Below are 13,217 nucleotides of genomic sequence, written 5' to 3'. Positions count from 1 at the left end.
CTTCACGGTGCCCTACAGTATCAGAAGACACCAATGTGTAAATGCATTTATGTTTATGTCCATGTGTAGCCTATGTGGGTTTGATTTTAATGGCAGGCTCAATTCAATAAGTGTGACTGCACTCTTGACCAGAAAGAAAAAAAGGCATGTATTTGCATTAAACAAACAGTTGAACAGAAGTTCATCAAATATTCAACATAACACACACACACACACACACACACACACACTTAACCACATAAAACACAAACAACTGGGTTTGGAGGTCACAGAGTCTTTGTAATCATCTTCATTATTCTGAAAGCAGAAAGTAATGTCTTACTCCGGGGAAACATTGTTTTCCACTCTTCTTTGAATCAGTTATTCCTTATTGACTGAAGGAATAAAGGATATGAAGAATATGAACCAGCTGTCATTTAGACACACACACACAGATCACATTAATGAGCATCATCCTGGTTGTCAGGCGGTTCCAAAGCTGCAGACAGACTGCCTGCTTCCTCATGACCGGCGAGGATCAACCTTTCACACACGCACACACACAGAGACCATCATTAGCATACTTCAGCGCTTCCGTCTCAAGCCAATTTCCCAAGATCAGCGTATAGTCTGCTATTTAATGGTCAAGAATGAGACAGAGTTGGTTTAAGCTGATTCTAACTGTGCAACCAAAGAGAACAAGTTTAAAGGGAGACATTAAAATTCCTCAGATGTTCACAAAAGAGGAGCATGCTGGGTAAGGAGACGCAGTAATGGGAAAGAGCAACAGGAAGCTACACAAATGACACATGCTTCCACTGCATTTGTGTCGGGGTGTGTGTGTGTGAGAGAGAGAGAGACGTAGAGGACGAGTCTCCAACTGAGTCTGTTTGTTCTGTACCTCTGTTGAGACGTGTGTGTGTAAGTCCAATTAGGGGCAGTAGTGGTCTGGCACTGACACACACACACACACACACACACACACACACACACACACACACACACTTTTAAATAAACCCTTTCAGACATCAATTAAATTCCAGCAACAAATATGTGACCATTCTTAATTTCTTCTTTTACAACCGTAAACTTTTTTATTTGTGGGAAACATTTTTTTTTTTTAAATATAAATCTTTTGTGACATGATAAATGTCTCTACTGTCACTTTTGATTAAATTGTTGTGTCCTTGCTGAATAAAGTATGAAATAAATGTATTATGTTATGTAAAATCATAACAGTATGTAGTTTCAAAATGTTTAAGAATTTATTTCTTACAATTACAAATTAGTTATGAATGTATTTCATTTATTTATTATTCAGTTTCACTGTTAGAATCGGACATGGCTTAATTATTATACCTGTGAGATATTTAAAAATTACATGGCAAACAGTAACAGAAATTATTTGGTTACTGTTTGTAGGAGGATTATTATTAAAAATCCCATCTAGGTGTTATGTATATTGTATATACAATAGGCTGTACCTTTTACGCTTACAAAGAGACCAGCTGTCAAATACTGGACATTTAAAATGCTCTAAAATATTATACATTAATACTGATAAACATAGAATAGTTTGATTCATGTCATATTTGTGTCATAGGCAACCACGCTTCATTTCAAAAGAGGAAGAGTGTTGTTGTTGTTTGCCTGAAATGACACTAATTTGACTTAAACTACGTAATGGATATAGGGTTTTAAAGGGTTAAGTGCTTCAGCACTGAATGTGTGTTGCAGTTCCATACTATACGTGTTAGAACCAAAATAACATACAGTAAAACTGTCTCCCTGTTGTGAGGAGAAGAAGACAAGATGAAAAAAGCCAGAAGCAGAAGAGGAAAGGGGTGGAATAATCAGCGTGTTAGTAAACCTGTGGTGCAGGACATGAAAGAGCATCACCTTCAGTCACAGCTGGGACATTCAACCCAGCAGCTATATAACTACAACATACGACATCGAGAAGAACGGACTCCATTGGCCTTTTTTAAACATGCACAGTTATGCCTAAAATGGATTACAGACCCCTAGTTTCTCCACCATGTAATTTAAGTTCCCACAACACAGGAAAGCCAGAGATGTCCATCAGCAAGCACACCTGCATTATGTTTGAACTATCCTTACACAAGGATAGAGAGAAAGCATTGCATCTCTCTGATGGGATATGTTGCCGTTAGCAGTTTCACTATTTCATCCTTTTAAGCTTCCTGATGAACGATGAGTGTGTGAGACATTCACAGCAGATCAGCCCTCTCTGTCTCTGTCTGACATCATCAGTAAAAATACTAACAGATTGCCAGAAAATAGCATTTGCCCAAGATGAGCGTCGGTATGCGCACATGCAGACTCCTGCCATCAAGCTGTCATTTTTCAAACATCAACTTGGCAATAGGCAATAACAAGGGAAACAACAACAAAAGACAAATGCCATAAATCAGTTCGAGAATGCCAGAGAACACACAGCAGCATAACCACAGACTGTCAGTCAACTGAGAGTGACCTTAATGTACTTTAGCACCAAACCATCTGTCACAGGAAACGAAAGTGAACATCAGAAAGAGGATGCTCAGGAACTCACTAACAAATCACTTGGGGTCTCCTCACTGTCATGACATGTAAAAGAGGAAAATTACCTCTCTGTTGACTTGGCATAATTCGCAAGTATTTGTGTTTCCCACTTTAAAACTCTAAAGTAATTGTATAGCTCATTAGCAGTGAGAAATCAGGAAAGGTCCTTTGGAAATTTTTTGGGATTGCAAAATCAAATCTACTTGCATTAATACCAATACAGACGGGGGGGGGGGGGGGGGGACTTGGGTTTCCACAAGTCTGAAAACATTAGTTAAAATGCTTCTACTTAGTCTATTTTATTGATTTATCTATTGTCAGCTCTTTTATGACTATGTATAAAGATCAAATATTTGCAAAGAATGTCGTCAAAGTTTTTCTGGTGTCATGTTTTATTTTGCACACACGTTTTATTAGCATCTATGGTTCCATGAAGAACCATAACATTCCTGGAACCTCTAAAATAGTCTTCACACTAACAAAAGAATGACTCTTTTAAGAACTGTCCGCTGAAAGGGAAGCACACATGGTTCTTCTACATTCTAAAATATTAAGGTTCATGGTCAATAAGAGTGTCAGTGTCACAAACTTGCTTATTTGATTAATTAAATAATTAGTGTCTTAAACATACAGTATTTGTTGTGCATTTAAAATCTTTATAGTTTACATTTAAAATAGGACTATCTTGGACCCCACTGTATATACAGTACAGTTCAGATCTTTCTACATATGTGCATGAGTGTGTGCAGCTCTCTGTGAGATGATTAAAAGATTTTTCATCATCCATCTCTCTTTCACAAGAGCAGACGATTCAGTTCAACACTGCAGCCAAAATTCCATATCAGCGGAGAGCAGACACAATCAATCCATCTGTAAGTCCTCAAAGACACTCCACGTCATCATGAATTTATCTCCAACCTCCATCACCTCTTTTCAGCTATGATCAATTTATCCTCAAACAGTCTGGCTGCCATCCAGGTGTGATTAAACTATTTCAGAGTGCAGCCACAGCCAATCTAACTCAGAGGCCTAGAAAAAAAGAATCAATCAAATATCACAAAACTGTCCCTGGGTCCCAATTTGCATATGATCCATGCTGAGTATGTAAGATTAGAATTAGTATTTAAAAAAATCTGAAAAAGTTCCTGGATGGTCTGCTACGTCTAGTGTATGTTCAAAGTGCTCATGGTCATCTATTTAATGTGGGGGGGAGTTTAACAAATTAGAAATGAGCCAAAGAGTTTGAGTTATCACTGTCATACGCATGAGCATCAGTCTGGGCTTATAAGACTGTAAAAATATAAGATACTGTATTATATTTACCCAATACACAATAAATAAATAAATAAAGTGTGGTAAAAAATTAAGTGTCAAAGAATATTATATCAAAGTAAAAAAACAACAACACTAAATCCAAATTACCTATTACCCAAAATGCCCCATGTTACCCATGCTTTTCTGGTGTCTCTTGTGTATCAAACTGACTGTTGAATTGATCTGACACTGTGATGTTAGGCTACCATGAAAAAATAAATAAATAAACAGCTCCAGTACAGGGTGTCCTGTCATTCCTTTTTTATTATATGAATCATCGCACTCAAAATAACACTTTTTAAAAACCTATTTCATTTTATGCATTGAAAAGTCTAACTCCTGTTGCCTCTGACATCAAAGTCCACTGAATTTAATTTGTCCAGTGATTTTTTTTTCTTTTTCTCTAGGATAACAAAGTCCACTAAAGATGGTAGAGCTTTTTCGCATTTGGCTCCCAAACTCTGGAATATCCTTCCTGATAATGTTCAGGATTCAGACACACTCTCTCTGTTTAAATCTAGATTAAAATTCGAATAATGCTTCTCATAATTTGTGACCGGAGTTGTATCTGATCAAATGCACATTATTATTCTTTAACTTGGGTTAAACTAATTAATTTTACTTGGTTGGAACCACAGCTATGCTAATGATGTTTCTATTTGTTTCTCTGTTTTGCCACAAGCTCCAGTCTGGATCCAGAACACCTGAGAAGAGATGATGCTGACCCTCGGAGGACATCAGATGATGCTGACCCTGAAACTACATACAGAACTAACAAATATTGCAATAAGTGTGACAGTGTCATATAATAGTTGCTGTTAATAGTGTTTATCGTCTGTTTGACTACGTCTTCAATTAATTTTTCTGAAAGTTCCTGTCATATGCGCACAAACTGACAGTCACCATTAAGCTTCTACTAAATATCGCAGAAACTGAATTTTCTGTAAAGTTGCTTTGCAATGATTTGCTTCATAAAAAACGTTATAAAAATAAACTTGAACTAAACTGAATTGAATTGAATTTTTTGATTATAAATGGTGCTTGTTTCTTGATTCTGACAAGATGACATTTTCACTGTAGAAATTATTATTATGCATAAAAGGGCTTGTTGGAAGTAACTTTGAAATAAAAAATAAATAAAACATCTTTAGATTTGCTCCTTGCAAACATTCATCTTTTAATTTCACAAGGCATTAACTGATTATTGTGATGGTTTTATCAGCTGTTCAACTCTTATTCTGATGGCACCCATTCACTACAGAGGATCCATTGGAGAGCATGTGATGTAATGCTAAACTTCTCTAAATCTGTTACAATGAATAAACAATCTCAGCTACATCTTGGATGACCTACATTTTTGGGTGTCCTTTTCCTTTACACAATAAATACACAACACTTCAACACAATAAAGATATACAAACATATGCAAAAGGGTTGGTTTGTATTAACTACTATACACATTATTACATGCATCATTAAGCAAAAACATCGGCAGACTCTTGGCATGAAAGACCCACAGTTGGCAGATCTTCAAGGATGCGCTGCTGCTTATTTTCTCATCAGTATGGTAGGGCAGTGTAAATGAAATGGAATTAAACTAAATGAGGAATAACAAATCGGGGGAGTGAAAATGACAGGATGCACAGAGCTGTCCACAGGAGCAGCCATTTAAAACTTCAGACAGAGGTCTGAGACATGTGTACGGTATATGAATACAACTGTTTTAAAATGACAGCAAACAAACAGACAATAGTACTCTATATTTAAAATACACATTTTTGTACTATATGCACATACTGTACAGTAACAGTGTTCCATTAACTCTGCAAACAATTAAAACTCTTCTGTATGTGTAGAATTAATTTCTGTGCTACAGGCTTGTTTATATGGGCTCTCACAAATCAAAGCCATGAAATGAAACTCAAAGGTCTGTGAATGACCTTTAATTTGTTGAGGGTATAATTAGCAAACATTCATCTAATATCCACTAATAATTGCAGAAAATCAAGCCTAAATAATGACAGACACAAAAACTGTGTTAGTGGGGGGAGGCAGAAGTAATTTTTCTCTTTCTCTATGGCCAAATGGATATGTTTATGCTGTCTGATGAATGGCAGATTGGAAAGAATTCTGGAAAACAGTAATTATTTTTGCAATCATGTTTAGTGAGGTCACTGCCTCAGAATTTGCCCACTTCTGCATTTAGTTAAGCTTTATTTTGATAAATTTTTGTTAAACAGGAATTTGTCTCAAGCTTTTTTTTCAAAAATAGAAAAACTGCAATAAAATAAATCAAAGCTGCAACGGGACATGCCTTCTCTTCTACATGCATTAAAATAACAGTGTGTACAGTCACCACACACTGTAGTACAATGAAGGTACTGAATTTAGTCTTGTATTGATTGGTTATGGACAATTAGGTCAAACCGATCCATTTTATCTGTCACAAATTCCACGTAATGGCAATGATGACAAGAGATCAAACTGTGTGTGAAAATAAATCAGCGACATTTATCAGTGCTATCGATCTCTTCGTAAAGTCAGGAGCATAAACAAGGTCAATGTGACATCGAAAACTTTATTACAGGCTCTGATGCTATTCTCATGCAACTACTGAATGATTACTGAAGTGATGCAAGAAAATCAATCGCATTCAAGAAGTCTGAATGTGTTGGTTTATGGGTGTAAGGCTTCCTTTAGTGGTGAAAGGGTATGTGTGTGTGTGTGTGTGTGTCGGCGCACAATACAAAATAGTTTAAAGCTCATTACAACTTAAAGAGCCCATGACCAAAGAAGCAATTTGTAATACTTATACTTGGCTAAACGATGGACTGCTTAATTGACTCCATAATCTTTTAAAGCTGAGCCAGAAAAAAAAAAAAAAATCATTTTCAACATTAAGAACAAGATTAAGGAAAATCTCTACCAAGTCTAGGCATAAAAGAGTGTTTATTTGTCTGCTGGTAATATTTGGCAGAATGTCCTTTTCAATTTGAGTTGATGTTGTGGAGAAATGTCAATGTTTTTATTTTGAAATCTAAGATCTAACATGGATTTAGTTCATTAATAACACCAACCGTACTAATAATCCATAATAATAAAGTGTTTGAGTAAATGGGAATTACCTCCCATTTTAGAAGAATGAGAAAATTTGAGGAAATCCTGCTAAATTCTTAAACATAAAGCAGCTATGAGAAACAAGTAAACGTCTGTTGGCTTTTGTCTTTCTTCACGCTTTCCCGGCTCCCAGAGGAAGATCATTCCATTAGGCATTCACGCTTGTGGATGTGGCCTTTCTGCTTTCTGGAGCTGGAGGAGATGAACAACAGCTTGCTTCACTCACTTTCCAATACATGTATTAAACTTCCAAATTTCAGAGATAGCCACTGTCTTTTATATCTGTTTCAGCTCGGTTTCAAGACACTGAGCAAGGAGATTTTAATCTCAGGCCTCATGCGCTGACTAAAGCCACTGAAGTAATGGACGTTTTTCCAACAGAACCAGTCTCTCAGAATGGAAGAGGATTTCTCCATGCTGCCAGCGTCATTAACACAGTTCATAAAACACACATTTATATAAGGAAAGACAACATAACACCACCTATCTAAAAATTATATAATGTAACATTGTTTCAGTTCTATTGCACCAAATTTGTGATGAGTCAAATTATATTTAATATTTATAAAGTGCTTTTGTAAGTATGAATAAAAATGCTTCAAACTATGTAGAATCAGAAACAAACCATAAAAGAGTAACAACATTGTTTCTCTGATAAAGTAGAAACGTCCTGCTTTCTCATTTTGAAGGCCATTTCCTATTAATGAACTCTGGCTGTATCTCTAGAGTGGACAAATCTCACATTATTTCCTGAATAATTGCTTGCTGGAGTTCCAGCAAGAGATAAGGCGGGACAAAAGAAGTGAAATTTATGCCGTTTGAAATTAAACTGTTTGCTTAAACTCTTTGTCTGAACTGCGCGAGCTATTAATGAAATGAAGGCGGGCAGCACTGAACTCCACTGAATCCATTACTGCAGCATCAGCTGCTGTTAAATCCACTGCTGAATATTTCTAATTAGAGACTAAGAAAAGATACTGCTCATCTTCGTTAAGGGACTTAGAAATGTGATTTAATGGAGGTCAGATATATTAGATACAAGGATATCTTTATTTGCGACTGACTGCTGTCAGTCTGCCTTTCCCTGTTTCCCTCTGACGCTTCTTTCTTTCTTTGTCTCTTGCTCTCATTCACGCTCGGTTGAGCTTAGCACTGTTGGAATGAGAGGGCCAGACGCTTTGGTTTTGGATCAGTGGCGTTTGATCCCTTTCCTCTAAGCTTGGACACTGTCTTATGCCACACTGATCGACATTGTGTAGTTGTACGGTGACCTGTGGGGTGTAGGAGCACCATCACTCTGTCTCTGTCTCACTTGGATTTATAAATACACACTCAGATAGGGCAGAGCAATGCAGCTGAAGTGTAAACACTGTGGCTCTGTGGTGTTATCAGACATTGCTCTTGTTTGTTTGAGCATCCAGACGCTGCAACACTGACTCAACCAATGGTGTAAGTTTGGTGCAGGACTATCGATCGGCAGACCAGTGAACGACTCTGGGAACCTTTGGGAAAGCTGTTTAAAATCTAAAACTCTTTTATAAATTCTCAAAAATATATTCAATAAAAAGGAATGGAGGTATTCCTTAATCCCTAAAACATTAACTAACATTAACATTCATAAAGAGATCAAAAGTATTCTATTATTGTTATTAAAATTATTATATTATATATTCATTTGGTTAATTTTAAACAATTAAAAAAACATACTTTAAAAAATTTGTTTTACCATTCATTTTATATGAATTTCACTAAACTGTCTAAATCTACACTCATTTTCTACATTGAATTATGATATTCTCCTTTTTTAACATATCACACTGTGTAAACTGTGTGTGTGTGTGTGTGTGTGTGTGTGTGTGTGTGTACATATTCACAAGCAATAGGAAAAGAATGGATTCTAAAAGTACACAGTAGTCTTTTACAAGTCTCAAACAGTCTTTAGGAAACTTAATGGCCAAATTAAAATCAATGCTGCTGCTTTTACACTGCCAAGGTCTCTGATCTGGTTCAAGGAATAAAAAACGAAAATCAGAAATGAACAAAAATTTGACAGGAACAGAACCAGAAACTAAATTTTATAGTTTGTAACAGAATAATTTTTTTTTTAAATAGCAATAACTTCTCACAGTTACAAGAACTAGCTGGGGACTATTTTCAAGCGCTGTGTACTACCATTGCACCCGCTGTACCTGTGGTATGGCAGCTAAGTTCCTTGAATAGTACGCTGGAATGAGACCATATCTGTCTAGAAATTTTTTTTATTTTTTATTTCCTGTCAGTTTTAGTACACAATGTAACTACAGAAGAGTCAAGTTTTAAATAGGAAAAATATTGTAACTCTTTGGTTATTTTTGAGTGAGATGCCAATGGTCTAATCGGATTCAATTATCTATGCTAAGCTAAGCTAAAGCGCTCCGCCAGACCCGGAGATTGGCTGAATTAATAAAAAAAAAAGAAAAGAATAAAAAAGTGGAGCGTTCCTTTAAAGTGTTAACAGATATGGTAACACTCTCTTTGAACCCCATATTTATAATAAAAGTGAAAGTGACGTGACATACAGCGAAGTATGGTGACCCATACTCAGAATTCGTGCTCTGCATTTAACCCATCAAAAGTGCACACACACAGCAGTGAAGACACACACACACACCATGAACACACACCCAGAGCAGTGGAGATCATTTATGTTGCGGCGCCCGGGGAGCAGTTGGGGGTTTGATGCCTTGCTCAAGGGCACCTAAGTCATGGTATTGAGTGTGGACAGAGCACTGGACATTCACTCTCCCCACCTACAATTCCTGCCAGACTGTGACTCGAACTCACAACCCTTGGGTTGCAAGTCCAACACTCTAACCATTAGACCACAATTAAATTAAATAATACATTATAAGGGTATTCTGAAGCCATTATATGAATGCATAATGCATTATAAAAAACATAAAATATGTTATATCAACATGAATAATCATAACAACAATTATAATACATCACAATACTAACGTATTTGTGGTTATAAGTTCAAGAGCTTTATTATTTATAACACACAATAAACACCCTATTAAATCTACTTAATTTACAATATAATGGACTGTATCAAATCTTGACATTGTTCATTTAAGATCTGCACAGTATCTTATTACAGCCTGTGAGGGGTTAGATGTTATTTGAGTGTTTCCTGTGGAGCTTATGTTAATTAATTGGTGTGAGTGTAATACTCCAACTGAAAAAAAATGCAATGTTTTATATGGTTACATTTTATTTTGATGGTCCGCTTAATCAATCGACTTTAAGAAACTTTGCAACTACATGCCAACTAACTCTCATTAGAGTATTAGTATGCTCAAGAATTATCGACTCTAGTGTGGTAGAATAAGTTGAAGTACTTGCAAGGACACTTATAATCAGATTATTTGTTGGTTGACCATCAAAATAAAGTGTTATCATATATTTACAGTAGCAGACTTAGTAATACTCCAATGACCACTAGTTGATATGTAGTTGCAGAGAAACTTATCAACAGCTGTCTAAAGGGTACAATCAATATAATCAAACTGATATTACAATAAAAATAGTTCAAAGCAAATTTGTGATATTACACATTCATCTGATCTGATATCTGATCTTATGGTTGTTTGAGAGAATTTTAAAAAAAATTATTATTATTACTACTACTTATAAGTGGTCTTTGACCCCTTTGAGTAAATAGCATTAAAAAATGGCAAGATATAAGACTTATGATACATTATGACTGAGAAATATAATCCATTGTAACTGAAGTGGATGCAAGATGTTCATTGTGTTATAAATCATCATACTCTTAACAGTTGTAACCACAAATAAGAAAATATTATCATATATTAAAATTGTTCTTATGAATATTCATAAGATAATAACATATTATACCTTTTTTTATAATGCATTATGCATTTATTATAATGGGTATTATAACAGGCTTCATAGAAATTGTTACCACAGATTTTTTCCTTTTGTTTAGTAGTCTATAATTTGTGACTATCCGGCTAAGCGCAGTGTGTTAAGATACCAGATCTCTTCCTGATTTTTTTTTTCTTCTTTTTTTTTTAGTAGAAAATAATGTACTTTATTATTATTATTATTATTATTATTATTATTATTATTATTATTATTATTATTATTATTATAGGGGGTAAAAGTTAAAAAAAAGAAAGTTATTACCCGGTATTTTTTCTACAAAACAAAAACAAAATCTCCCAACCTACCAAATCCACACCAAACCGAACAGCAATCATTTTTATTTTTACACATAGACACCTTAGCGAATTAACACATAACCCACTGTTTTTGTATAGATATAAAGATGTGTGATTACAGTGAATAGCATCATAATATGACGACCACTGTCCCGCAACACAAGTATAATTTCTGTGAGTCAGCGTTGAAAAGTGTTGCCAGCTCTGCAAATAGATGCTTTTCTCTGCAAGAGCCCCAGACAGCAGCACCTTCAATGAAGACACTCAAGGGTTGTTCCCTAGAAGCCTGCAAGTGTCTGTTTTCATGAAAGCCAGCTTTTTCCCAGACACAGCAGAAAGTGCACGTATTGTCCTGCCCTGTTCAAAACACTCTTTGTGTCGACAGTCAAAGGTACGGTCATCTGAGATTTGAAGATAAAGGAGTCTGATGTGGGAAAGGGGTTTGACTGTTACCCCATCAGGAGTGACTGTGGAGTCACTTTTCCCTTTTGTCTCCTGAAGTCAACATTTCCTGTGCAATTTACTTTGCAGCCACAAACATCAAAACACAGCTTTGTCCTCAAACATATTGCATATAATTTTGAGTGACCGTTCTTTTCCTGTGAATTATTGAAACTGTGCATTGTATCAAGAGCTGGAGACAGCAGACGAGCTTTGGCGAATCTCTGCTAAATGGCCTATTATAGAATATAGACAGCTAGCACTTCTTCAGCTGTGACGTGTGTTCATGTTTAAGAGGTTGTGAGGAGATTACTAATGAGCAAGAGATCTCTGTAAACTTCATTAGGATGACTTTGACACGCTTGAACATGTCACAGTTGCTCTAGGGTGATCATTACCATCAATCTCCATAAGGGAGGGGGAAAAAAAATCACACGACCTTAAACTCCTCACATTTAATTATACTCACACACACACACTGAACATATTTATTAGATGTGTTTGAAAACATTCTAATATCAAGTGAGAAGAACCATATGGGGCTCACTTAACTTTATATGGTCATGTGAATCCCTGATTGTGTGCTTAAACACACACTGCTGCCGATAACTTATAATTGAGTGTTAATTTCAATACCTGTGCATGATAACTAATTACCATACTCACATATTCATTAACATATGTGGTGAAAAAAACTATATCAGAATTATATGCATCGACCATCATGATAATAAAATGGCAGTAAAAGGGGACAGTGAATATGCCTTATAAAACTCTATTATTTATTTATTTTTAGTGACAAATGCTTTTAGTAAAGGCTCTCACCTTTTTCTTATTGGTAGGACAGATGTAGAAGTTTGTGACTATGATGGTTGTCCCAGGCATCAAGTTGAGCTTGGTGTAGGTTGACCCATAATCACTGGATCTGCATGGAGGAAGGGAGTGAAAAAAAGAGAGAAAGGTCATCTTCCGGATATTATCACTAATTACTGAGTCACACACATATCCATCTGGATAGCATCCTCATATTATTAGAATGAGAGCTGAGAGGCAACAAAAACATATATCCCATCAAATAGTCATGTGTATACTTCTGACAGAATATTTTTTTGTAAAATAAAGACTTTTTTTCAATAATCCTCTCTTAAACTAGAGATAGATACTGTTTGTACACACTTTCTCATGTCTTTTCAACCTCAAATCTCTGTTAAGTTGTCATAAATATGTAAAAATGACACTGTGCAACATAAATTTTCAGCCATCAATACACAGAGAGTGAAGTCTCTGGTTTGAGACGGTGAATAGCAAGTAAATATATCCCCAGTGCTTACTGATGTCATATTGCATTTGACTCAAATTCCGAAATGCTTGTTCAGTGAATTCTAGGCTGACTTTATAAAAAAAAATCTTTGGCAACTGACTGACCTATGTAGGCTATTTGGTTAATTTCATAAAATGAAAATTGTAATTAAATTGTGATAAGCCAATTAATCTAGATTTTCAGCCTCTACTGTTAGTGTTATCTGTATGCACCGGGGGTCTGAGAGTAACGCAATTTCGATTCTCTGTATA

The 13,217-nt window shown here is 35.7% G+C and overlaps 1 protein-coding gene across 3 annotated transcripts in view; it reads right to left on the bottom strand.

Moving 5' to 3' along the window:
* LOC113106131 (VPS10 domain-containing receptor SorCS2) overlaps positions 1-13,217 on the bottom strand; it is a 166,635-nt gene that overhangs the window by 60,956 nt on the left and 92,462 nt on the right. For all 3 annotated transcript variants that reach the window (XM_026267758.1, XM_026267757.1, XM_026267759.1), the window contains exon 3: positions 12,471-12,570. In XM_026267758.1, coding sequence (XP_026123543.1) covers positions 12,471-12,570 — 100 coding nt within the window. The remainder of the gene's footprint in view (positions 1-12,470; positions 12,571-13,217) is intronic.

This window comes from Carassius auratus, chromosome 7, assembly GCF_003368295.1.
Source record: "Carassius auratus strain Wakin chromosome 7, ASM336829v1, whole genome shotgun sequence".
Lineage (NCBI taxonomy): Eukaryota > Metazoa > Chordata > Actinopteri > Cypriniformes > Cyprinidae > Carassius > Carassius auratus.
The sequence above is the reverse complement of the archived record's forward strand: the minus strand, read 5'-3'. Positions and strand labels throughout refer to the sequence as shown.